Consider the following 27,708-nt stretch of genomic DNA (forward strand, 5'->3'; position numbering starts at 1 on the left):
CAATTTATACTACAAAGCAATTGTGTTCAAAACAGACGGGTACTGGCATAAGAACAGGAATATAGACCAATGGAACAGAACAGAGAACCCAGAAATCGACCCACACCGCTATGCTCAATTAATATTTGACAAAGAAGGCAAGGGTATACATTGGAGCTGAGACAGTCTCTTCAATAAAAGGTGTTGGGAAAATTGGACAGGCATATGTAAAAAAATGAAACTAGACCACCAACTTACACCATACACAAAAATAAACTCAAAATGGATAAAAGACTTAAATGTAAGATGTGAAACCACAAAAGTCCTAGAAGAAACCATAGACATCAAAATCTCAGACAGCTCTCGTAGCAATATGTTTACTGATACATCTCCTAGGACAATGGAAACTAAAGAGAAAATAAACAAATGGGACTACATTAAAATAAATAGCTTCTGCACTGCAAAATAAACCATCAACAAAATAACAAGAGAGCCCACTGCATGGGAGAACATATTTGCTAATGACACATCTGATAAGGGGTTAATCTCCAAAATATATAGGGAACTCATACAACTTAATAAAAGGAAGACAAGCAATCCAATGAAAAAATGGGCAAAGGACCTAAATAGACACTTCTCCAAAGTGGACATACAAATGGCCAAGAGACAGGAAAAAATGCTCAAAGTCACTGATCATCCGATAGGTGCAAATCAAAACAACAATGAGATATCATCTCACACCTGTCAGAATGGCTACCATCAACAAATCAACAAACAACAAGTGCTGGTGAGGTTGTGGAGAAAAAGGAACCCTCGTGCACTGCTGGTGGGAATGCAGACTGGTGTAGCCACTGTGGAAAACAGTATGGAGTTTCCTCAAAATATTAAAAATGGAAATCCCATTTCACCCAGTGATCCCACTTCTATGAATATATCCTAAGAAACCCGAAACACTCATCAGAAATAATATATGCACCCCTATGTTCATAGCAGTGCAATTTATAAGAGCTAAGATTTGCAAACAGCCTAAGTGCCCATCAGCAGATGAGTGGATAAAAAAACTGTGGGACATTTACATAATGGAACACTACGTGGCAATAAAAAAGAAAGAAGTCTTACCATTTGCAACAGCATGGTTGGACCTGGAGAGTGTTATGCTGAGCAAAATAAGCCAGTCAGAGAAAGGTAAGTATTACATGATCTTACTCATATGTGGAATTCAATGAACAACATTAACTAATGATCAAAAATAGACCCAGAGACATAGAAACATTGAACAGACTGTCAAACCTCAGAGGGCAGGAAGGGGAGGGTGGAGGCGGGAAGAGACCAACCAATGAACTCATATGTGTACACGCATAACTCATAGACATAGACAGTGGCGTGGTGAGGGCCGAGGGGGTGGGGGATGGGAGTGGGCTAGAAGAGGTTAATGAGGGAAAAAGGAGAACCTATGTAATACTTTCAACAATAAAGATTTTTTAAAATTACAATACATCGGCACAATGTAATATACAGCCATTGAAATGGTTACGTAAGAAGTATTTAAGAATGGAAAGATGTTTATATGGTCCTGACCCAGTTGGTTAGAGCCGTGGTCGGCAAACTGTGGCTCGCGAGCCACATGCAGCTCTTTGGCCCCTTGAATATGGCTCTTCCACAAAATACCACGGCCTGGGCGAGTCTATTTTGAAGAAGTGGCGTTAGAAGAAGTTTAAGTTTAAAAAATTTGGCTCTCAAAAGAAATTTCAATCCTTGTATTGTTGATATTTGGCTCTGTTGACTAATGAGTTTGCCGACCACTGAGTTAGAGCATTGTCCCGAAAAGATAAGGTTGTGGGTTTGATCCCTGGTCAGGGCACATACAAGAATCAACCAGTAAATGCATGAATAAGTGTAACAACAAATCAATCTTTCTCTCTCCCTCTCCCCTCCTCTTCCTCCCCCCCTGTCTCATTCTCTCTCTCCCTCCCTCCCTTCTTTTCTCTCTAAAATCAACCAATAAGTAAAAAATTAAAAAATATGTTTATGTGTGTTCAAAATTACCCTAGAAATCTTAGAAAAGCACAAAATCCTTTTATAGGAAGGCCCTGAAATCCAGTTATAAACATAATAATAGCTACATTATTACTTTATTATGGTTAAGGACTGTTTTAAGCATATTACATGTATTATGTTAAAGTTTCATGATAACCATATTTATGTAAATAAAAATTATAGCAAGTTAATTGACTTGCTCAAGGTTACACTTTCCAGCAACAAAGCACAGTTTAAACCCAGAGAGATAAAAAGAAAGTATTTCTTCAGAGCCCTCCACGGCCCCTGGCAAGGTTGGCTCCCTGTTCTGCAGTGTGCCCACCTTCCCTAGGAAGTGTCCACGCCACGCACATGCCATGTACACACCACGCCACTGGACAGCACAGAGGTTCTAGGGGCTACTACCCGGAGCAACAGGCTGAAGCCAACTCCAGATCAAACCACCCCATCAGAACCTGGCGACACTTCAAGACTTTCTCAAGACAATATCATCCGGTTACAGTGGCCTCTTGTTTGCTTCTGGGCATCGCAGCACCCTGGAGGTCCTGAACGTGAGGGGTGACGGGAGAGCCCTGGGGAGCTGCTTTGCGGGGCAGCTGGGCACACCCTCTGGCCTGAGCTCCTGGGTCTGCCCTGAGAAGGTGGTGCTGGAAAGGCGGGGGTGGGGGTGGGATTGAGGGTGGGGGGAGGGTGTCTGCAGATATGCCTGGGGACAATGGTCTCATTCCCAAGGTGTTTCTCCATTAGGCAGAGGGGAGGTCTGGAGAAAAAAAGTGAAACTAGAGAATCAAAGAAATCACAGAAAAATTTAAAAGTAACGAAAGAAGAGAGAACAGCCAACAATAGCAGAATGAGTTATTATGTTAGAGATGATAGGGGGGCAAAATAAGCTCATGATAGGGGACAGGAACCTGGACTAATCTACGCCCTCTCTTTAAAGAAAGGCAAGAGTGTAGTCACATTGCAGTTCACCTTTCTCGTCATGACCATTATTTGGTAAAAGGTGAAAATGCTCAAAGAGAAGAAGGCAATGTTAAACCCTTGCCACACATCTAGACTCAAAATGAATGCACCTCACTTTCCCAGTCTTTTCTCCTCCGAGGGACTGTCAAGTATCGTCAGGGCTACATAGTGCTTTCACCATTTCCTAGGGGCTTTATTCACGAGGTCAGCCTACTGCTGGGCTGGGGCTGGGGGAGGGGCTAGCTCACAGCACTGTCTTGGAATCCACTTGGAACCGCATCCCTGCAGGACTACGGGCTAAGTCTGGGGTCGAAGACAAGGTCTGTGCTGACCGTCTGAAGCAGCTGCTACCTACCTACAAGCCCCCAGTCAGCGAGCTCAGCTTCCATCGCTTTTGTTCTCACCAGAACGCCAGCCTCTTGAGAGCAGGCTCGGTGGCTGTTCCATGGTCAGTCTGGCACCTGTGGTGCTGAACCCGGGGAGGAAGGGGGAAGGGTGTGGTCTGTGCTCACAGGGCCACCCCGAGTCCTTCCCAGGCTCACAACACTGGCACCTGTCAGACACAGCAGGTTGTCCCTCAATGTTTCCATTGGAGAATTTTTCATAAGCCTTGATTTTTCTTTTAAGAAACCCATGGCTTCTAACAAAATTTATTTTGCCTAATCTCACTTGTTTATTTAATTAATCTAGTATCAGATATTATGCTACTAGCTGAAAATACAGGTTAGACATAATTTAAGAAGAAAAAAGAATGTTTTCCAGCAGGTAGCTTATCCTTTTAAACCTTTTATGTCACCCTCATATACACAAAGGACAACCCTGAATGAATTAAACAAACATTTGCCTTAATACTGAAATGCATTTTGGTCTGCCAGAGTAGACATCACCAAATGCCCTAGAAGATCATTAACAAATCAGTAGGAGACATGGAAACCATGAGACCCGAACAAGATTAGGCAATCAATGATTAAAATGTATCATTATGCTGGTGAGGTGGCAAATGGGGCAGTCACTTTGGAAAAGCTTAGCAGGGACCCAGCAATGCCACCCAAGAAAATAAAAAAGTTACGGTCCATGCAAAACCTGTATATGACTGTTCACAGCAGTATTACTCATGATAACCAGAAAGTGCAAACAACCCGAATGTCTACCACCCGAGGAATGGATAAGTGAATCTGGTGTAATGGAGGATCAGGCAGCCATAAAGAGGAATGAAATACTGACACATGCCACAGCACAGATGAACCTCGAAAACTACGCTAAGTGAAAGAAGCCAAGCACAAAAAAACCACAGGCTGCATGTTTTTCTTGACGTGAAATGTTTAGGATATTCAAACCCATGAGACAGAAAGCAGAGTCGTGTTTGTCAGGGGCTAATGGGTAGGGGGTTTCTTTATGGGGTCATAAAAGTGTTCTGGGATTAGATGGTGATGATGGTTGCACAACTTCGTGAATAAAACCAATGAAAAGTATACTTTCAAAAGGGTGAATTTTATGGGATGTAAATTACGTCTCAATAAAGTTGTCATTAAAAAAAATGACAGTGGTTTCCAGCAAGGAGACATCTAACCCTGATCTTTCCTCAGCTCTGCTCAATGACTTTGCTACAAACATCCTCTTTCTTCCTTTTCCTAGCAGCTCTCACCCAAATGCACTTCAGAGCTTCCAGGAAACAAAACACTGGGGACTTTTAAAACCAAATAGCAATGCCGTCGTCTTTCCTGGAAAGCTTTCCCAGGACCCAGTAGGCAGTGTGAGGGCTGGGAGAAAGGTGCAGAGAGGCCAGAAGCCAGACAATGCTCAGCACCTTTCTTTCGGGATGCCTGCTCCTCCTTCCTTTTCCTAAGTCAAGACAGGCAGGATGTGGGGCACCAGGTCCATGTTCCTCCTGATGCCCCCATGCCCAGGGGGAGCCAGGAGGCTGCTGACTGAACCACTTCTGTTGACCCACGGGAGTGAGGTCTGGCTCTGGACAGGCTCTTCGGGGAGACCGAGTGCTGACAGTGTTTGTGGAAGCCAAGGAGAACACGGGTTAGAATACTAAGAGGAATACACCCTTCCCAGCTGAGCATACATAAAGATGAGGAGTTTCCACAACAGTGCTGACAGTGTTTGTGGAAGCCAAGGAGAACACGGGTTAGAATACTAAGAGGAATACACCCTTCCCACCTGAGCATACATAACGATGAGGAGTTTCCACAACAGGCTGTCCTGATTGATGGCTGCATTTTGAGAAATGATTTCAGACGTAAATCTTCTATTGTGATGATGCAAGATATTGCAAAACAACAGAATATATACTGTGAAACAGCTTTTCTGGAGTACTGCTGGGATGATCACATTCCCTGAAAATGTACCACTTGCTGGGTCCACACCTCGGCACCTGGCTGCAAATCCCGAGCAGCCTTCTCACCACCTATGAGAGACAGGCCCTTCCCAAGGTCCCGGAGCCAGGAAGGGCATCGAATCCGTCATTCTGACCCAAGACGCCATTCTCTGCTAAGAACGTCCACAAATACCTACAGACGTGGGAAATTACTAAACATTTTCCAAGGCTAGTTTACTGAATTTCAGGAAAAAACTTTTCAAATTGCATAGTTGGAGAAACCGGAAAAAAAAAAAAAAAGAAATCAAACACACATCTGAAATAAAGCTTTTTGTATTATTCCTTTAAATCACTTTATATAAATACTAGTGGCACGTTGCACAAAAATCATGCGGGGGTGAGGGGCCGGGTTCCCTCAGCCCAGCCTGCACCTTCTCCAATCGGGAACATCCCCCTCGCAATCTGGGACCACTGGCTCCTAACCGCTCACCTGCCTGCCTGCCTGATTGCCCCTAACTGCCTCTGCCTGCCTGCCTGATCACCCCTAACCTCTCTGCCTGCCTGCCCGATCGCCCCTAACTGCCCTCCCCTGCTGGCCTGATCTCACCCCCAACTGCTCTCCCCTGCTGGCCTGATCTCACCCCCAAACGCTCTCCCCTGCTGGCCTGATCTCACCCCCAACTGCCTCTGCTTGCCTGATCACCCCTAACTGCCCTCCCCTGCCGGCCTGATCTTGCCCCAAACTGCCCTCCCCTGCCAGCCTGATCGCCCCTAATGGCCTCTGCCTCGGCCCCCACCACCATGGCTTTGTCTGGAAGGAAGGTGGACGTCTGGAAGATGGCTGGTCGACCCGGTCTAATTGGCATATTACCCTTTTATTAGTATAGATAGATTATATAGGATAGGATTGCTTAAATGGGGGTGGGGGGGTGGGGGTGGGAAGAGACTTTTTCAGCAGGAGATGCTCTTGGTAGACAAAAATACATAATCCCTATATCTGGACTGATAGCCAGCCATATGCACTATCCTGCCAAACAGGTTATTAAAAAATTGAACTGCTTTCTTACACCTTACACCAAACAGCTGTTGCCCTTAAAAACCCTCCTCAGCCCCCACCTTAGGTTCTGCCTTCGCAGTTCACCCAGATTAGGTTCTCATTGGTCGGTTTCTATGCCAGTCAGCGTCAAAAGCTCCGCCTCCTAGGCAGCCACTGGCTCCTTGCACTTCACCCAGAATTGGTTCTGACTGTTGGTTTCTGTGCCAGCCAGTGTCTCCGGGCCTATTAACGGGCCTGATCAGAGAGGCGGGGCTGATCAGCAGACCCAGGGAGGCCCAAGAGAAAGAGGCGCCGCTGCTGGCCAGGCCTGGAGTGAAAGAGAGAGGCAAGTGCTGATCAACAGCTGCCACGGAGGCTACGGATCAGACCCTTCTTCTCTCTCCAGGCCTCTCTTGGGGCCTGATCTGTAGCCCCCTCGGCAGTCAGTGCTGTGTTGGGGCACCTGCAGTAGTGGCAGTTAGTCGAGCCTTCGGTTGTTTTGGATGTTATGGACCCTGGGTTTTTATTTATTAGGATGTATGATAAATTGATAACTTTATAATGCCTCACATTTCACAGGATATATGCTAGTTGCTAGTTATATTTATTTTATTTATCTTTAATTGATCTTAGAGAGGGAAGAAGGAAGAGAGAGAGAGGGAAACATCGATGTGAGAGAAACATTGAATGGTTGCCTCCTCCGCATGCACCCTGACTAGGAATTGAACCAGTAACCCAGGCATGTGCCTTGACTGGGAATCAAACTGAGACCCACCAGTGCACCAGATGACACTCCAATCAACTTAGCTACACCGACCAGGGCGTAAGTTATATTTTAAAATGTCCTTCTTAATCTCAACTCTTCCCTCAAGATTTTGGATATAAAAATATTAACTAGCATAACTTTGTATAAACAAGTTCTTTGCACATTTCTGTTCTGCCTGAGCAGGAAATTGCTCACGTATACTTAGTTGCATGGGAAATAAGGAACTCCTGCAACATGTTGCTATCTGGAACTTTGCCAACAGTTCTTGATCTTTTTTCTCATGTCCTGGGTGGTACTTATTCAAAAGTGTCACATGATCTACTCACCAATGTAGAGGCAGGAATACCCACAATTCCCCACAAAATCTATCCACCCATATTTCTTGATAGATACAAACATGTTTTATTAATGTAAAATGTCTCTCTTCATTTATATGGCAAATACCGTCCCCTACTAAAAAAGAGGACATTTGTCTTTCAATCTGTCAAGCTTAGCTAGAAAATTCACGTGTGTTTTTTATAATCACATATTGACATGATAGAATGCAGGATGCAAAAAAAAATTAATAAACATTATGCAATAATTTGATACATATGCAGAATCTTGGGCAAATGGTTAAAATTAGAGATGAATATTAAATGTGGGCAGACAGATACTTTGCGTACAGCAACGAACTTAACAGATGTGTTTGCAGAGCTTTCTGGTAACTAACTTGCTTTCTGTTAATCTTTAAACACCCAGTTCCAAATCTTCCAGCTCCGGGAGAAGGGCTTTCTCTTTTTGAACTTTCTCCAACTGATTTTTTTTTAGCTGTTTTCCAGCTTCTACTTGTTCTTTCAGTTGTCTGATTGCTTTGTTTCCTCTTTAAGCTCTTGATTTTGGGTCTATCTCGGGTTCTCCAGAAGGTGACTGAGAGTATTTTGTGCTGAGGTCTGCAGACACAGGGGCAGGAAGAGGCGCCAAATCTGTACTTGTGTCACTTCTTGCTTCCTGCTTTGCAGCTCTCTCAGCTTCAGGCTTCCTTTGATTTTTAAGGGCTGTTTTTGATAAGGGCTTATCATTTCCTGGTTGTGGTTTCATATTCTGAAATGGTTCCTCCTCATGCAAGTTAGGAATTGGTGATTGGTTTACTTCCTAAAGCCAGGGGTCTATACGCTATTGCAGCTTTTGGTTCTTTACTGGGTACATCACTTGGAACTGTCTGGTAAGTTCCTTCTTTTGCTGGTAATCCTCCATCTAAAAATCACTGCCAAGAAACCCGCCATAATTTTGCATTTGATGGCACATTACGCTTGTGCAAGACAGAGCCAGTATAATGCACCAAAAATTGTACCCATTATTACACATAACCTGGGAGCAAAAGGCACTGTTAAAATATGCTTACAATCTGAGCACCAAGCAAAATATGTAGAATCAGAGGCTGCGGGTTGAGAAATAAATTTGTAGTTTTTGACATCTCGCATTTCCATCTGTCCGGTCTGATTCCCACACCCAGCTACACTAACCTACGTCCAGGAGGTCCAGAGTAGGCTGCATTCTGAGGACGAGTTCTGAAGTCAAGCACAGGATCCCATTTCAAGTTGAAGACTATCGCTTTGGCAGGCATAAAACCCAAACAGCACAAAACTCAGTACAACTAGAATTCCAAGCTACATCACCCATGAGGCCGCTCTGCAGCACGTTCTGCATTTGTTTCAATGTAGTGCGGCCTTTGTTCCCCAGAGTAGGACGCTCCCCCTTGTCAACTACAACAGCAGCAGCCCGTCTCCTCCATAGCACTGCACCCTCATCCACCTTAGAGAAGCCTCTATGGCTAACGCTGCAGGAGGCCCACCAAAGTCAGCCTACGGATGGAATCTAACAAACGAAGATGTACCCTTACCCCCAACATGACAGCCACCTTGTAGGGTCCAGGTAATAGCACAAAATCAATTTTATGCAAATGCAACTTATTTGCAATTATATTGAAACTAGAGGCCCGATGCATGAAATTCGTGCCAGGGGCTTGCCCTGGCCACAGTGGTGGCTGCCTTTGCCTCAGCCTCTACCACTGCAGCTTCGACCTTCTGGCTTCATCCGGAAGGTCGTTCGGCCTAATTAGCACATTATGCTTTTATTATTATAGACTAGAGGCCCGGTGCACGACATTTGTGCATGGGGGGGGGGGTGTCCCCTCAGCCCAGCCTGCACCCTCTCCAATCCGGAACCCTTCAGGGGATGTCCGACTGCCGGTTTAGACCCGATCCTGGGGATCGGGTCTAAACCGGCAGTCGGACATCCCTCTCATAATCCGGGACCACTGGCTCCTAACTGCTCACCTGCCTGCCTGCCTGATCACCCCTAACTGCCCCCCCCTGCTGGTCTGGTCACCCCCAACTGCTCCCCCCCACAGCCTGGTTGCCCCAACTCCCCCCCTCCCCCGGCCTGGTCACCCCTAACTGCCTCCCCCGCTGCCCTGGTTGCCTCTTACTGCACCCCCCCTGCCGGCCTGGTTGCCCCCAACTGCCCCCCCTCCAGCCTGGTCGCCCCTAACTGCCTCCCCCTATGGCCTTGTCACGCCCAACTGCCTCCCCTGCTGGCCTGGTCACCCCATGCAGCCTGCTGTTCGGTCATCTGGCCGTCCCCTTGCTAACCCCCCTGCCAGACTGGTCGCCCCACACAGCCTGCTGCTTAGTCATTTGGTCAACCCTCACTAAACCCCTGCCGGCGTGGTCACCTCACGCAGCCTGTTCGGTCGTCTGTTTGGTTGTTTCAGTTGTGACGGTCACTTAGGCATATATATATATATATATATATATATATATATATATATATATATATATATATATGGTGTTTTCAAAGAAGTGAACTTCACTGTTAACATTTCGGGCACAAATAGTTTCAACTTTTGACTGTGATGGATACCAATTTTGCATTTTTTTCTGGATGAAAGATTTTAAACATGTCTCATTTTTCATCATCAAGCTGTAGGCTGGGCTTCCCAGCTGTGCCATCTTTGAATCAGTGTACGCCTGCCACATTGGTAGGACAGTGTTTTTTGGCAAGAACTCAAGGCAAACTGCCTTTGGGAGGTCAAAGGTCTGTTGCCATTGATAATATTTATTTTTTTTCTCTGTTGCCTCAGGCAAACAAGTTCCCATACTAACTAAAGATGTAGGCTTTGTAATCCCCCCCAGATTCACTTGGAAACACTGTGTTTTCTATAAAATGTGGTGTCCATTCACCATGTATAGTTCTGATCTTTAGACTCTCAAGAGCAATGTAGACAGCACCATGTTGTCCAAGAAGGAGCATCACAAATGTTTACTAAACATTAATACAAGTATGCTGTGATACTTAAAAAACAAAACAAAAAAACTTTCCTCCTTACAATATATTCTATTATTACAAATTTACATATCAAGAAGCCTCCCTTTATATACTTTTTCAAAGACTGAACTGGTTAGTCCTATTGGCATGTCAAATAATGAAGAATAAACCACAAAACACCCTTCACCAAGGGACTGGCTCCAACCTAAATAACAAATCAACCTGCACTGCTAACTGGATGGCTTCAGGGAGAAAGCCATGGTGACGGGAAGACAGTGGCCCAGGACCTTTCCCACCCACTACCTGGCCAGGAAGCCAGGGTGGCACCCGGTTCTGAAACTGGCATTTCTGAGCATACGTCTCATTGGAGCAGCAGCCCACAGTGGGGAGGTTCTCATGCCTTCCCCCACTCCCATGATGCCCCAGTCACACCGAGTGACGGAAAGGAAAGGATAGGGCTTATTTCTTAATCAAGCACTGGGCATGAATCACCTACTCCAAACCTCCCAACCCCGCCTCATATACAGTTAAGCTAGACTATGCTTCAGGATGGCATAATAGAAGCAGAATTTGCTTTAGAGCCATTTAAAAGTGGGTTTCGAGTAAAATATTTACTGCCAATGAGCTTTAGTTCTTCATCTGTTAAATGAATGAAACAGTATTTGCCTTGAGAGGTTATTTTGAAGATTACACACATGTATACCCAGCATGGTGTCTGGCATTTGATAAATGGTAGATCCACCCACTTAACTTCTTTTGTATTTTCCTGTTTTCCTTGGTGCCCCAGTTGATCTCATTTACCAGTAAGCAGATTTGAAACTAATCAACCAAATATGTTCGGAATTGAATAAACAGTTGAAATCTTGAACTATACATTATAATCATGATTTGTGTGATTTGGGACGAAGACCTCAAATTTCAAAAAATACTTTTCTTCTAAAATAAAAATAAAAGTTATGAACTCTATTAATCTTTTATTAGAATCACTAATATAAGTAACTGTCAGTTCACAGTAACAACAAAAACACTAAAAAATAAAGGGATTAAGCAAACAATAAGTAGGAAAATATACCTCATCTTTTTTTAAAAAAAATTTTTATTGACTTTTTACAGAGAGGGAGAGGGATAGAGAGTTAGAAACATCGATGAGAGAGAAACATTGATCAGCTGCCTCCTGCACGCCCCCTACTGGGGATCAAGCCTGCAACCAATGTACATGCCCTCGACCAGAATCGAATTCAGGACCTTTCAAATCCACGGCCTGATGCTCTATCCACTGAGCCAAACTGGTCAGGGCGACTCCATCTTCTTAAAATGTAACTATTCCAAAGAAAAATTTTATAGAACTTATTTTACCTTCCAAAATGCCCTACGTTAAAAAGTCACAATCTAGGTGATTAGAACCCATTATTTTATTGGAAGAACTTACAAGGAGATACTTCAATCATGTTGTGGACAGAAAAATAAGGGGTTCAATGGAAAGCAACCCCACAGGGTGATCTGGTCATAAATTCCTAACTGGGCAGGTCATCGTGGGTATCCTGCCCCAGGCATATCACTTTTTAGTGAAAGGTTCATCTTTGTCTTAAGCAAGCCCTCTCCACTGTTTCTGTGCATCTAAGATTGAATGATTTTTTTTCTACCCTATCTTCTAATTCACTGATTCAATCCTTGGCTTCCCCTAATCTGCTGTGTACTCCTTCCAATGTGTTCTTTGTGCTATGTTGTTCTTTACTCTGTCTTCACAACATTTGTGCTATGTTGTTCTTTACTCTGTCTTCATAGTTACTATATCTACTCATGCTGTTGAGCATCTTTACCATCATTATTCTGAATTCTAAATTAGATAAATTTCTTATCTCCATTTCATTTATCTCTTCTTCTGGAGAATTCTCTAGTTCTTTCATTGGGGGGTTGTTTTTTGTCTTCTCATTTTGGCTGTCTGTTTGGGTTTGTGACTATGATTTAGGTAGATCTGCTACGCCTTTCAATCTCTAGTGCAGAATAGTGTCAAAGGCTGTTTCTGACTGAGATCAGGCAAAGACTTAAAGCTTCCAGAAACCTCCTCTGCTTGCAGACTGATTGGATTTAGGCTTGAATAGCCCTCAGGCAATCATCCACAGATGTGGTGAGAGTTTTTTTCAATACGATGGGGCAATTGCTTCTGCCTGGAGGCTAACTGTTATTCTCGGTCTCTTAATGGCCCTTAGCAACTCCACATCAAGGTGTTTTCCAATAGGGTGGGTCAACTGTCTTCCCCCTAAGCAAAGCCATCTGTATAGCAAATGTCTGTGTAAGAAAGATGACTTCTGGACCGTGAGGGAATGACTCACCACAGGAAACTGGGGTATCTGCCTTCTGAACTCTAGCCCCAGAGCCCCCGATCCTGGCTTCTGCTCACACAGCTACAGTCCACTCTGCCCTCCTTCTGACAGAGCACAGGGTGAGTGGCTGCACAGGGAATTTTGTGCATTGGCCCTTTAAGTGGGTGCCAGCTTCCAGCCGTGTCTCCCTGGCAGACAGCAACCCCACTGCTTTTCACATCCAGATGTTATGTGGGTACCCTTCTCACTGGGTCGCCCAGCTGGGAATTAGACCCCAGAGTTCTCAGTGGCACCCCCCACAGCTGAGATATCTCTCCGGGACTTCAGTTGTCTGTGGGAGCCTGGCCAGCCCTTTCACCCTCAGACCCTCCTACCAGTTTCTGTGCGGTCTCCACTTTTGGTCCTTGGTTATCAGGGTTCTTTCCAACGAGTCTTCTGTCTTCCGTTGAGTATTCAGGAAGCTTTTCTGTATTTTAGTTGTAATTCCAGTTTGGTCCTGGGAGCGTGTCAGTGCAGCACCCACTTACTCCGCTGCCATTTCTAATCTACTTCACGTACTCTTTTACTGTTGTTTGTTTCTATGTACAATTGTTAAAGAGATAAAAAAAAAATCCCCCAACTATACTGTTAAAGTGAGATAAGCCAGTAAGCCAGGACAAGTGGAAGAGGGAAACTGAGACAGACAGGTAAACCAAGGCTAAGCAATTTACAGCAGATATAGGTCACCTCCCTAGAGATAACATCTAGGCCTCAGTTGTATTTCAGCTCCAGGCCCAGAAAAGCAGCTAAAACAGGTGGGCAATGACAGGATGAGCTACAATGAGTAAGGACCCCCACACCACCATGATGCTGACCAATCAGTAGAGACCACAACCCTGAAAGAGCACACCTAGGAAAGTTGATGACTATTCTGCTGAAACCCTCCTCTAAGATTCCTGCCTGCAAAAGAGAGATACAAGCCTCAAAACAGAGGACCCAGCATGCACTCTCCCTCTGGGGAGCACCCCCCCAATCTTATTCCCCCTCTCCTTCTCCTTCTTCCCCCACAGGCACCCATCTCCTAAAGAACTCCTGCTGTGAAATCTTTCCTGCAGGAAATCAAGAACTCACCAACTACCTGAACTTACTAAACTGATTAAGGGCTTGAATTAATAGCATGGTGCCTCTTTAGGGGAACTGTCTTTTGCTTCATTGCTCATCCTTGGTTTCAAGATTTAGTACATTCTCTTTCAGTGACATTTTATTCTCCTGGCAGAAAATTGGGTGAACCCACCAGGAACAATTTTATGATTCAAAATCGTAAAGGAATTCTTAAGAATGTCAGTTTTAAAAGAGGTTTCCAACCATACCAATGAGCAAAGAGATTGTGTACATCAAACCCCAAGGGAAGTGTGTGGCCCTTTGAGAGGGTGGTCTTTTGAGAAAAATCAAAGAAAGGAACTTACTACTGAAGTTTCTTACCCAAAGAGAGCTCTTACCACTATGTATTTCCTGTTAAAGGAGCGTGTGAAATGATAACCCTGACCCGGCCCCGACAACTTGCGTTGAACAATTCCTAACGATTCCCTCCTACTGCACTTCTGTGCACTCTGGGTCACACTCAGCTGGAGGGAAGGTGAGAGTCTCCACAGGAGACTGAACATCCCGGAACCCGCAGCCCAGAGTCACACCACAGCCTGACCCCTAGCCAGCTGTGTGACTCTTAGGTAATCACCCTCATCTCTGTTTCAGGCCCTCTTCTGTAAGAAGGGGGTGAGAACAGAGTCTGCAAACAAGAAATACGATGGTGAGCAAGAAACAGCTCCTGCCTTTAAGAGCTTAATTAATAATTGGCAGGGAGGCTGAAATACGGCCACTAGGCGTTCTCACTGACGTCAATATTGATTGATTGTCTACGCCATGCAAAGGCCGCAAGTACAGTGGCTGGGGACTGGGATGAGGACTTCTACGGGACTTTTTTTCCCTGACCATGAGTTAGTGTTTGGGCATGCTGACTAAGCTTGGCTTCTAGTATAAAATTTATCAGTACTTCATGGGTTACCTTGAAAACAAAAGCTGATATTTAAACAGTAACTATTTATTGGATCAGTCCCTAAAAAGTAACCCCCTCCCAAAAGCCCAACCCCTTACTCGATCATTAAAATTGACCAGACACCAGTGCTATCCTAACTTCATACTTTCTTAAGGGAGACGAATGGATGTTTAGACAATAGAGGCTGTCCTTCCGCCCTTCCTCTCTCTAGTCCTAGACCCAGGCCTTTCCAGTTCTCTGCAGGGCTCCTAAATCTTAACCCACCCTCTAAACCTCTCTTAACCCTTTGCACTCGCTTGCTTTTTTCTTGATTCCTTTATTCTAATGCTAACCGTGTCGAGTCACACTGGACATCCGAGTGCAAAAGGTTAAAGGTGGCTATCCGCCCACAGCTCTTCGTATTAGGCACTTGCCAGTTGGTGTCTTTCTGGGTTTCCTCCTGGGCTCTCCCGCTGGTCTATGAGCTCTTGGAGGAAGTGGCCTATTTTACACTCTTGGCATCTGCCACAGCTCCTACCACAGCTGTCTGGAGGAGGAACCATGCATTCAAAATCAACTTTACCATTTGCAACAACCTGGATGGAACTGGAGAGCATCAGGCTAAGCGAAATAAGCCAGTCGGAGAAAGATAAATATCACATGATCTCACTCATATGTGGGATACAATGATCAACATAATTTGATGAACAAGAATAGATCCAGAGACAAATGGTAGGGGATGGGGGGCGGGTTAGAGAGCAACCAAAGGACTTGTATCCATGCATATTAGCAAAACCAATGGACACAGACACTGGGGAAGTGGGGGCTTGCCCAGGATGGGAATGGCTGGGGGCGGGGAGGATCACTGGAGAAAAAGAAGACATATGTAAAGCTTTAGACAATAAAAAAAAAAAGAAAAAGAAAAAAATCAACTAGCAACTGGTTCTTTGTTCTTCCTTCAATTTCTGCAGAAGTTTCCAAACTTGTAGCCCTGCCCCAATCTCTCCCTTTATGTCAAATCTATTATAGCTACAATAGTAGGATAATCTTAACTTCATTTTCATTACCTCTTTTCTTCTCTCAAAAACTCATAATGACCCTAATAGGACTTAAGACTTCACTGGTTTTATCTAGCTGACTTTATACCTCAGTATGTTCTGGACTAGGATAAATCCACCAAATCTAGCATATAGCTCAAGGCTGCAGTAGTTAGCCAGGGGCATAGCACTCAGAGCTACCAAATATTTCTAGAATAAATGACTGAATTGCTGTTTTAATAATCCTCTTTCTTCCTCTTTTGCATCTATCTTTCCTAATCCTACTTTTATGTCTCCACAGGTAACATTTCACCAGTTTGAAGAGTGTCTCCTTCTGCCAGATGAAGATGTTTAAGGCATTTGTTCTCACTCACACCTTTCATGAGATCTTCTGAGACCAGCCAGTTAAAATCTAGTAACTTAAAGCATCAACTGCTCAATAACTTGTGCCTGTCTAGTTTTCTGTTCTGAAGGATGCAATACAAGGCCAAAGATGGTATCTACTGCTTCCTTGTCATGCTCAGCCCTCAGGGAGAGCCCTTTATGTACAGTGAATCCTGACTAAGCTCTGTAGTAAAGTCCCTCTGCTACATTCCTCTTAAAGGGCATTCACGAGCTCTGAATAAAAGAATAACTATAAATTAATGTTTTAGACACAGAGATTAGTAGTTTTGTTTAATAATTTGAAACATATATACTACTAGGATTTTAAACCCAAAGAGGTTACCTTCTCCACAAAAAATTTTGCTAGCTATAGTTTCCACGTCTATAGGGTTAATAGATTTCACGAAATTTCTCCCCCCGCCTCAGTATTGCCTTATCATAGAAAAATAGAAGAATAATTCACAATAAAAAGATAAAGTTCATACACAGAATGACACCAAAATAAGGTGACTTTTCAGCTTGTCTGACCTACTAAACTGCTGCGCAGCCACTTGGGAGGGCAAAGGTCAGGGGGCCCCTTAGAGAAGTCACTGAACAAACAGTGGGGATGCCCTAGAAGGAAAGCACAGGCAGAGGTCCACGTCCTGCTTAGCAAGCATGCCTCAGGGTTGTTTCAAAAATGAAGATCCAGACTACTTTTCTGACTCTTCTTATTTTACCTAGTCAGTATAAACACTCACCTCCCCAAATGTCAGAGAAACACAAAGATATGATGGCCGTTTTTCTGCAGGCATCCCAAATGCAGCAGGTAACAGAGCGATGCTCCCTGCAGAGAGGTCCAACAGCTCTGTCGGAATGAGCAGCCCCGAGGTCACCAGTCCACTTCAAACCCATTGTGTGGACAGTGGTTTCTGTCACTATAATCATGGACCAGATGAAATCTGGTAGCCAAGATCTAAAAGACTCCATGATTACCCTAAACATACAATTATCTTCCGACTGGCAAAAAAGTTATTTTCTCTATTAGATACTGAAATTATCCTACCTAATAAAGAGAGACTATGCTAATTGACCCTCACACCATCACAAAGATGGCGGCGCCCACAGCCAATAAGGAGGGAATATGCTAATTGGCTGCCCTGCCCTCAAATATGGCGGCACCCACAGCCAATAAGGAGGGAATATGGTTAATTGACTGCCACACCCTCAAAGATGGCAGGACCCACAGCCATAAGATGGTGGCGCTCAGTCTCCTCAGCCCCGCCAGGGCAGCAGGCACACTTTGCGCACCTGCCTCCGGAGTCCCCCAGTCCCCTCAGCCCCCCAGCTGCCCAGGGCCGGCCCGAGGCACAGGCAAGCCTCAAATGGCGACTGCCCAGCTGCCCAGGGCCGCCCAAGGCTCAGGTAACCAGGGCCAGCCGAGGCTTGTGCTGCCGGCAGTGGCAGCAGCAGAGGTGTGATGGGGAGTCGCCTTCCCCTGATCGCTGGGTCGCCTCCTGCCCCTGAGGGCTCCCAGACTGTGAGAGGGGGCAAGCCGGGCTGAGGGACCCTCCCTCCAGTGCGTGAATTTTCATGCACTGGGCCTCTAGTATAATTATAACTAATCATTTTAGCTTGAATTTTTGGAAGTAAGTGTATTAGGTTTATGAGAAGTATATTTTGTTATAGTTTATGTGAGTTGCTAAGAAACACAGTATTTTTTGGGGAAAAAAGAAAGACAGACAATTTGTGTTTACCGGGCCACAGATGAATGACTGACTGACAATGGATAACATCACAATTATAACACCTAGCATTCCAAAACTATTTAATAAATTGTTTTGAAGAAATATAGCTTCCAAAAGAAAAGACAATCTAAATAAATATTTGGATGGCCGCATACCAAAATAAGGTTAAACATATAAGATAAATGAATCCCAAGCTAAAAAAGGGCATCAGATATTTAGTCACCAACTATAAAAGGAATGGCTTTCAAAAGTTTGTAAATGAATTATTTGAAATACACAGTGCATTTCCCATGGAAAAAGTGTTTCCTACGGCAATGTTGTAGTTAGTAGTAAAGCTTTCAGTGTTAAAACACAAACACTCCATTAAATGTTATCAGGTACACATGATAAAAACACATGAACTTGACAGGCAAAGACCCCTGGGTTCCAGTCCTGGCTGCAGTACTTCCACTAGAAGTTACGTCCCACAGTCTCCAGCAAGAAGAGCGTCTCCCGGAGCGGAGCACGCCAGGAAACCTGCCAGCTGGAGCCACACAGCTGCCATGGCAAGGCCGTCCCACCCTGAGAGCCTGCTGGTGACCCCGAGTGCAGGGTTCGTACCAAAGAAGATAACTTCCTAAATGGCCCTGAGGGGGTTAATGTCAGGTCCGTGCCAAGGCAGTGATAACTGTAACCAGGACTACACTTAGTCTTTTCAGATGCTTGAGATTCCAAGGACTAAAATGACGTTCCGCCTTAATAAGCGTAAGGTTCACATGACCCAATGTCTAGCATGCTTTCCAAGTATCTGGGCACTGCCCCTCCCACCCTGCCCCAATCTATATGGCAATTACATTATAACACAGCTATCCTTTTATAAACAAAAGAAGCATTTATCACAAAGCAAATCTACATGGATCCATAAAATATTGTTGTATCTAGCCAGAGCTTACAGGAGATCTGTCTATGAAATACACATCTTTCAGAAAAACAAGCTCTTGGGTAGAGCCATCACTCATCTGCAAGCGCCATATGAAAGGCGGGGACAGAGTTGAGACCCGGCGGAAAGCTGCCTGTGTATAGGGGTCCGTCAGTAATGCTCGGCAAATGCTCACAATCCAGAATGATGGCTAGAAGCGTCCTTATACAAACCACTAAAAGATGATATCCATAACTGCTTCAAAATCACAATATCGTATACTCATAATGTTTTTTCTCTCCCTCAGACACTGTTATAAGCTCACATGTTACCATAATTAAATACAACATCAACATCAAGAGAGTTAAAATAAGACACTATTTGAGGAAAGAGAGGTTACAATAAGATTGAGAAAACCCACTTCAGGGTTTACACTAATTCTCCATATGCCTAAATAGTTTCATTAAAAACGTTTCTTCCCTTCCCGAAACCATAGATTAAGAAGGTAATTGGAGATGTGGGAGCCACAGTCTGGGCCAGCTTTATGTACCATTCCACCTCTGCCTATCCAAAACCACATTTCAGGGTGAGGTGCCATGAACCTTGGTGGATAACAAAGCTTTCTTACTATGGAGAGCAAAATATGTGACAACTTAAGAGTTTAACTTAAAGCTTTTAAGATGCCTCTTCACAAAATTTCATTTACAAAAACAGACTCATATAAAGCTGACTTGTTAGAGCTAGGACAACATACAGAAAAATATTTAGAATTAAAATACACATACTTAACATTTCTAAATTTTCTTAATCTTAATAAAATTATGAATTGCTACACCTGCATACCTGTTCCTGCTGTCATTACCATTTTTTGCCCCCAGAGGTACTTTATGGGCTCCACTCAACCTCTGTCTTGTTTTACAGGCAAATTCTAAGATCCTAGAGTTTATTGTCTTTACAAATAAAATGAGAGATAAAATACTGATAAAAGAGCCAGTCATGTAGCAAGCTGGATGCCGTTACAGTGCGCCTCACCTTCCTCGGGTGGCCTTCTGTAGCACCTTCATGCCCGCCAGGCGGCAGGACTGCCCCTCCAACCGTCTGTCCTTAAAGACGGTGCCCTCTGAGTGCACTTCGCCGAACATTCCGTAGGCATCTTGCACCAGGAGGCAGACTCTACAAAAAAGCATTCACAGTTGTTTTTACTGGAACAGTTTTTGATACAACAGATCAGGACAAATGAAGTTGAATTCAAACATGCACTATTTAGATTTGTATACGCAGGCATTTGATCACTGTTCTCAAAGGATAGAGACAGAATTCTCTTTTTGCATAAAACTAAATCCTAAGCGAAATGAGGTTTAAAAGCACACGAAGAAGATCATCCTTTCAAATCAATCATATTACTGTTGCCCAGAATGAGCATCCTCTTCCCTCGCCTTCCATAACAGGTATAGGAATATAAAGTACAAATTGGTAATTTCAAAACAGTTACAAGGATGTAAAGTACAGCTTATGAAATATAGTAAATAATATTGCAATAACTATGTATGGTGCCAGGTGGGTACCGGAAATATTGGAGGGGGTAAACTATACTATTGTCTCACCACTCTAATGTACACCTGAAGCTAATGTAAAGTAATACTGCATGCAAACTGTAATTGGTAAATAAAAAATAGTAAAAAAATAGAATGATGGCAAAATAAAGACATCCTATATAATAAAGAGCTAATATGCTAATGGCTGTGATGCCCTCACGCCGTAACGACCTATCAGCAGGAGGCTGCGTGTGCAGCAGGTGCAGGTGGGTGGGGCTGTGTGCGCAGCGAGGTGCAAAGCAAGGTGCAACTTGATGCTGCATCCCCGCCCAGCACCGGCCAGGGACTTGACGCTGCATCCCCCGCCAGTGGTGCTTGATGGGGGTGGGGCTGGCTGGGTCTGGGTCTCGCCCAATGGGGTGGGGCCAGCCAGGTCTGGGTCTCCCTCGATTTCGAGGTGCATGCGGGTGGATGGGGACTTGACTCTGGGTCCCGTGGCGCGCCTCAGACTCTGAGAGGAGGGAGAAGGGAGCCGGATACTGGCACCCAGTCATTGTTTGAATCAATTTTGTTTTTATATCATGTTTTTATTGTTTTCATATCATATTTTTGTTGTTTTTATATCATGTCTTTGTTGTGTTATATCATGTTATTATTGTTTATTAATAAATTTACATATTATTTTCATATACATTTTACTAATTTTCTTTCATCTCTGACACTTCTATTATAGAGAAGGGCAAATAGCAATAGTAAAATATTTCCTCTAATTAATTCCCTTTTAATGTTCATGAATTTCTTGCATTGGGCCATTAGTTTTTAAATAAAGAAACACTGGGCACATTTCCACCTACAGAGGCTGAAATATTTAGTAGTTAGTAAATACTAAGGTAATTCCTAAAACAATTTCTAAATTCTGTAATTTAGAAAAAAGAAAATTATCCCAGCTGAAGGTCTAAGATACAAGGACTACTGAGCAAACAACATAAACAAATCTAAATGAATGTAGTGGGATAAAATAACACAATGAACAATATTAATTAATGTGTGGAAATCTCCATTATAAGGAAACCTTATGCAAAAGTATCTACGTGAAAACTACTAATTCCACCCTGAAAATATAAGGGTTGAAATTGCTCCAAAGTTCTCTATATGAGCTATAGCAGGCCATCAATAAATACTCCATCCATGAATGAGAGACTGGATGAGTCCCTGTGAACACATATATAGCAAAATCACATAATAACTAATTGCAGATGGTGTTCATAGAAATAGTCATTCACCTACTCACTCATTAAGGAATTCATTTGAAGCTTACTGGGGCTTATAATTTTGTAGGATATATGAGAGGAGTGGTTTGAATAAAAAAAATAGAATTGTAAACCTAATAAAAGATAACAGGGCAACATTAACACAACACTAATGCATGTATTATGGCTAATTAGAGCATTCTCATATATTGTCTATTTAATTCTTCAGCTGAGGAAAGTGGACATTATCACCTCCATTTGATAGATGAGGAAAGTGAGGGTCAGTGTGTTAAATGACTAGTCAAGACAGTAAGCAGGTTGCAAAATCAGGTCTTAAACCGGAGGCCCCTGTTTTGACATTTTTTGTGCCATAGCAGCACATCACAGTAACAAGCTATAAGAATGCAGAAGAGTGACCAATTTAGCCTCATGGAACCCAAGAGAGTACCCCAGAGCAAGAAGCATTATAGTCTGCAAAGGAAGCACCAAGCGGCAACAAGGAATGAACCAATGGCAAACTGCATAATGACCATAAAATAAGAATATCGAAATCTAATCTACAGAGAGGTCAGGATTTGTTCTAGCACTAGGCCAAACTATCCTATATAATAAAAGGCTAATATGCAAATTGACCGAACGGTAGAACGACCGGTTGCTATGATGTGCATTGACCACCAGGGGTAGACGCTCAATGCAGGAGTTGCTCCCTGGTGGTCAGTGTGCTCCCACAGGGGGAGCACCGCTCAGTCAGAAGCTAGGCTCATGGCTGGTGAGCGCAGTGGTGGTGGCAGGAGTCTTTCCTGCCTCCATGGTAGCACTAAGGAAGTCCAACTGATGGTTTAGGCCCGCTCCCCTAAGCCATCAGTTGGACATCCCCTGAAGGCTCCCAGACTGTGAGAGGGCGCAGTCCAGGCTGAGGGACCTCCACCAAGTGCCCAAATTTCTTGCATGGGGCCTCTAGTCCTATATAATAAAGAGTTAATATGCTAATTAGACTGACAGCGGAATGACTTTCCAGAATGACCAGTGGGTGGGGGGCAGAGCTGCAAGGCAGCTGGGACCGCGAGGGACTACTCTTGCACGAATTTCATGCATCGGGCTTCTAGTTTAAAATATAGTTATATATAGCCCTGACCTGTTTGGCTCAGTGGATAGAGCATCGGCCTGCGGACTGAAGGGTCCCAGGTTCGATTCTGGTCGGGGGAATGTGCCTTGGTTATGGGCACATCCCCAGTGGGGAGTGTGCAGGAGGCAGCTGATCCATGTTTCTAACTCTCTCTATCCCTCTTCCTTCCTCTCTGTAAAACATCAATAAAATATATTATAAAAAATATATATAGTTATATATAAACTAGAGGCCCGGTGCATGAAAATTCATGCACTGGAGGGGGGTCCCTCAACCTGGCCTGCCCCCTCTCACAGTCCAGGAGCCCTCAGGGGCGGGAGGTGACCCGGTGATCAGGGGAAGGCGATGCCCCATCACACCTCTGCTGCTGCCACTGCCGGCAGCGCAAGCCTCGGCTGGCCCTGGTTACCTGAGCCTCAGGCAGCCCTGGGTGGCTGGGCAGCCGCCATCTGAGGCTTGCCTGCGCCTCGGGCTGGCCCTGGGTGGCTGGGGGGCTGAAGGGATTGGGGGACTCCGGAGGCAGGCTGAGAGGACTGGGCGCCACCATCCTATGGTTGTGGATGCCGCCATCTTTGAGGGTGGGGCAGTCAATTAGCATATTCTCTCCTTATTGGCTGTGGGCGCCGCCATCTTTGCGACGGCATGAGGGCCAATTAGCATATTCCCTCTTTATTAGATAGGATTGTAACTAGTCAATAATGAGGCCACTTATCTAGAAGAACTTCACCAACTTTGTAACTTTCAAAAGATACTTTTAAATGTTCAACAAGAATCATATCAGAGTAGTAAGGTCAGAATGTAAGTGATTTATGCTAAATTATAAAAAAATAGGCTGTTAATATCCCTTGAAAACAATTTAATTGGCCAATAAACTTACATTTCATACAAAATAAGCAAAGACTATATGATTTAATCAGAGACCCAAGTGGGAAAGAACAAAGAAGTGTAATAGAGGTAGGGAGGCATAGCATAGAAGGCTGCAGAGCCATGGAATAAGTTTCTCAAGATTCTTAATAACAATGGCACTTCAGGATTTGTCACTGTGCTCTAAAGCAGTATCCTGGCCTCTTGGGTGTGTCTAGTGAATCTACGATCCATCTATTTATGTGTTAAGTGCAGTAGAACTGCCACTTGAGTAGGCCTTCAGCGAGGTCTAGGTATGTGCTAATGAGCAATCCTGCCCTCTGTACCTCTACACGAAAAGACTGAACACAGATAAATATACAATCACAAGTTGTGGTGGTGCGAGGAAGGAAATAAGCAGAGTGTCTTGAGAAACTACACTGGGGTGGGATGGTCTACCCAGGGAAGTTGTCTTAAAAGAGGTGACCTTTTAGTTGAGTCCTGAAGAAAGAGAAGCCAATCATGCAAAAGGTTGAGAAAAAGCATCTACAACAGAGAAACCCTGTGATAGGAAAGAGCTCTTCCATGTTTGAGAAATTGAAAGAAGGTTAGATAGATAAGGTAGGGGAAATGGTAGTAAGATAAAAGACTAATATTTGGGGATTTCAATGTATTATTCTTAATTAATTTAAACTATATTTTTGTTGATTTCAAAGAGGAAGGGAGTGGGAGAGAGATAGAAACATCAATGATGAGAGAGAATTACTGATTGGCTGCCTCATGCTCGACCACCCCTGGGGATAGAGCCCACAACCCTGGCATATGCCCCGATGAAAGGCGACCTCTTGGTTCATGGGTTGGTTGACACTCAACCACTGAGCCACACCGGCCAGGCTATTGTTCTTAATTTAAAATAAAAATTATATTTCTGAAAGAAAATTAAAATTTTAACAAGCATTTTTAAAGAAGGAAGAAAAAGGGATGGGGAGGGAGAGGACTGGGTGTGGACAGCAATACAGAGGCATCTTGGTGGAGCGAGTCTCATGGTTGGGCGTGGCTGGCTCCGTGTGGGGGGTGAGGGCAGTAAAGGCCAGGGTGAAAGGCCTGTGCAAGGAGGCTGACCTGACCAGGGCACCAGGGGTGGTAAGTAACCAGCATCTGTGCCAGTTAGCACTTACCTCTTGCCATCAAAGAATCAACAATGGGGTGATATTACATAATATTAGATACTATTTTTCTTTCAGAAATGTAACTCTTAAGACAAGGTAGAGGATGTTATGTTAAATTTTAACATATATTAAAAATTGGGTGATTTTACATAAAATTCAAATTTCCCATTGTTTTAAGAAACCTGGGTTCTAGGAGCGCTAGGTCAACACCCCAAGGATGAAGCGCCAGTTTGTTAATCCAGTCCGTGGGCCCTCGTCCCATCCTCTGATCGCAGCCCTCACACAACTCCATTCTCTTGGCCTCTGTCGGCATGCAAGCACACATTGGAAACATTTCCAGGTCTCTGTCGGCATGCAAGCATTAGAAACATTAGAAACATTTCAAGGCATGACAGAAGAACATGGTCATGGATGATGCGTGCGGGACGGGAAGAATCTATGCTGGCCGAAGATTTCTAAGGAGCTGCGTGGTGGTGGAGAATAAAGAAGAACTTCAGGGCAGGAAGCCCAGATGTGGACCTCATTTCAGAGACTACAGAAGCCGTGGTACCCGAAGGCTGGTCAAGCGACTTGAGCCGGGAGGCAGGCAGAGACGGAGGTGGTTAACACGGAACATGGAAGTCCAAACTGGTCAGTTGAGGGATGGGACTCAAAGCAGGTGGCAGAAACAACACAGGTGTGGAGAGGCCGTGTCCAGCCCTGCTGCTCCCACGGACAAACTGGGGCAGCGCTTTGGCTGACATTCCTCTCTCTTGCAAGACGGGGTTATTCTCTGGAGGCCTTTTCAATTATCCTAGTCCAAGGAAGATTAGATAATTACATGTCTATACAGGAGGCTGGAGTTCAGACACTAGAGGTCCCTGAGCAGGCAGTGTAATCGCATTGTGGCCATGCTTAGCAGGACAACCATTTCAAACAAGCACTGTCCTTAAGAAACTTTGAAATATTGTGAACTTTGCTGCTAGCCAAGCCATGTGAAGGCTAGAATTGGTGTTTTAAAGTTATGTGATGAGTCAGTGTTCATAAAATGAAGCTCCCACTTTGGAACGCAGAATACCCATTGGACAAGGTGAGACGTACATTCGGTTAATATCAAACTCTCCACTGCCAGTGACAGGCAAGCTAGGACTTAGCCTGCAGGCGCCTTTCCAAACTCCCTGCAGCACCGAGCATGGTGCTGGGACCCTGTGCCTCCTGTGAGAGGCACACTGCTGCTGTTAGAAGTGATTGACTTAGATGCTAGAACAGCAATGAGAAATGTCCTATAGCGAGAAAGGAGATGTCAGTGGTTAGAATAAGAGTCTCATAACTGCATTCACTCCATGAGACAGAGTTTGCCATTCAAAATTCTTGGAATAACAGTTTGGCAAGTGAATGCCACTTATTTAAGATCAATGTTGCGTGCCTGCCTAAAACATACACCCTCATCCAAATAAAACCCCTCCTCCCGTTTTCCTGATGTTAGGCATCTGGTGCAGGGGCAAGGCCAGCTGGCAGGAGAGGCTCTGTTTGGGGCGCTGCGGCTGAGGGAGGCAGGCTTCTGGCTACCTGGCTACCATCCAGACCCCTTTAAATTGCTTTGTTACAAATGGAATTAACTGACAAGATGATTTTCTCTCGTGGGCCAGCTCGCCTGAGTCTGTAACGCGTATGCACTTTATGGAAGGGGCAATCTTCTGTGTCAAGGGGCTCAGAGAAAGGCATTGAAAGCACACCATCCCTCACAGAAATGAACCTGCCTGGTACATGAAACCAGCCTGCGATTGGCCTTTCCATGTTGCCCTCCTCATTCAGCTACTGCGATTCTGGTTGTAAGGTAAAGTGGTGAGTAATCATTAAAATACCCAGTGTCTTCAGCTTGCCCCTCCTCTCAGCCAGCCATGCCCTACCTGTCCCAGCTGGGAAAATAAGACAGCAGACAAAAAGTAGTTCAAGGGCACAGCATTACAGCGGAGTCTCCTCTGTTTTAGCCATTAGGAACCATGCAGCAGGACCGGGATTCTATGCATTTCTGAGCCGGGAGGGTGAGGCCTGCGCCATGCTGGAAGAGCTGACTGATGTCAGTGCCAAATGAAACTACGTTCCCCAGCACATTCCCAGCACATAAAATAATACAGATAAGAGGTTCACCATTCAGTCACCGCCTTATCGTGTTGGAAGTATAAAAGTCCATTACGGAGTTAATATTTGTCTTTAAGAATGTTTTTTCTTCTCTTACCAGCTTACTATCACATCATGCTAATCACAGAGTACTTTAAAGAATTCTAAAATTACATGTGTTGTTAATCTGTAAAAGCAATAGAACAAAGCACAAGGATTAGGAAAAGTAAAACTGTTGATTTGTAGAGGGAGTTTTAGTGAGAGTATAATTTAATCCCTTTGAAGTTTTAAAAGCTCCTCCCCAACTTTCCAAAAAATCCTCATTTCCCCTTTTCAACCACTAACTCAATTTCAGATACACAAGAAAAGAGAAACAGCAGACGTGTGGGTATGTGTGCGTGTGCACGCACATGGGAGAAGAGGAGATTTAAGTGATTTAAGTGAACACGTGGGATGTTTACATGAGCTAAGAGAGCAGTTCTTCGCAGTCCACCAAGAATTCCCGGAATCATGGTCAGCCCCACTGTTTTATTCTAGGTCAGTGTCAGCTTCAGTAGCCGTGCTCCATGTCATAATACCTTACTAAGCCTCAATTTAAGGAAGAAATAGAAGAAATTAGATGAAGTGAGGGGGAAAAAGCGAGAGAGAAAAAGGAAAAGGGAGGAGAGGAGAGTTGGAACATGAACACGAGAGAGGAAAGATGCACTGAAAAGAGGGAGGGAGAGGAAGAAAAGGAGGAGAGACAGCGGAGAGTGGAGTGGGCGGAGGGCCTTTCCCAGCTCCACCCACCCACAGGGCAGGCAGGAAACTGACCCGCGGGACATTGTGTTCCTCCTGAAAAACAACCAGAGGAGCTCCTAAAGTAAACAGTTAATCCTGCTGTTTATC

At 44.4% G+C, this 27,708-nt stretch overlaps 1 protein-coding gene and 1 pseudogene across 7 annotated transcripts in view; both read right to left on the reverse strand.

Annotated features, from left to right (window-relative positions):
- Positions 1-27,708, reverse strand: part of SPIDR (scaffold protein involved in DNA repair) — a 324,477-nt gene that overhangs the window by 26,804 nt on the left and 269,965 nt on the right. For all 6 annotated transcript variants that reach the window (XR_013814915.1, XM_079795887.1, XM_079795886.1 and 3 more), the window contains exon 11: positions 19,830-19,970. Coding sequence is in view for 5 of the 6 variants with exons in the window: in XM_079795887.1 (XP_079652013.1) it covers positions 19,830-19,970 (141 nt within the window). In the remaining variant the exon portion in view is untranslated. The remainder of the gene's footprint in view (positions 1-19,829; positions 19,971-27,708) is intronic.
- On the reverse strand, positions 7,059-9,254 carry LOC307113888 (eukaryotic translation initiation factor 2A-like; annotated as a pseudogene). The gene has a single exon. The product of its transcript is annotated as a eukaryotic translation initiation factor 2A-like (transcript).

Source organism: Cnephaeus nilssonii, assembly GCF_951640355.1.
Source record: "Cnephaeus nilssonii genome assembly, chromosome: 18".
In the NCBI taxonomy this organism is placed as follows: Eukaryota; Metazoa; Chordata; class Mammalia; order Chiroptera; family Vespertilionidae; genus Cnephaeus; species Cnephaeus nilssonii.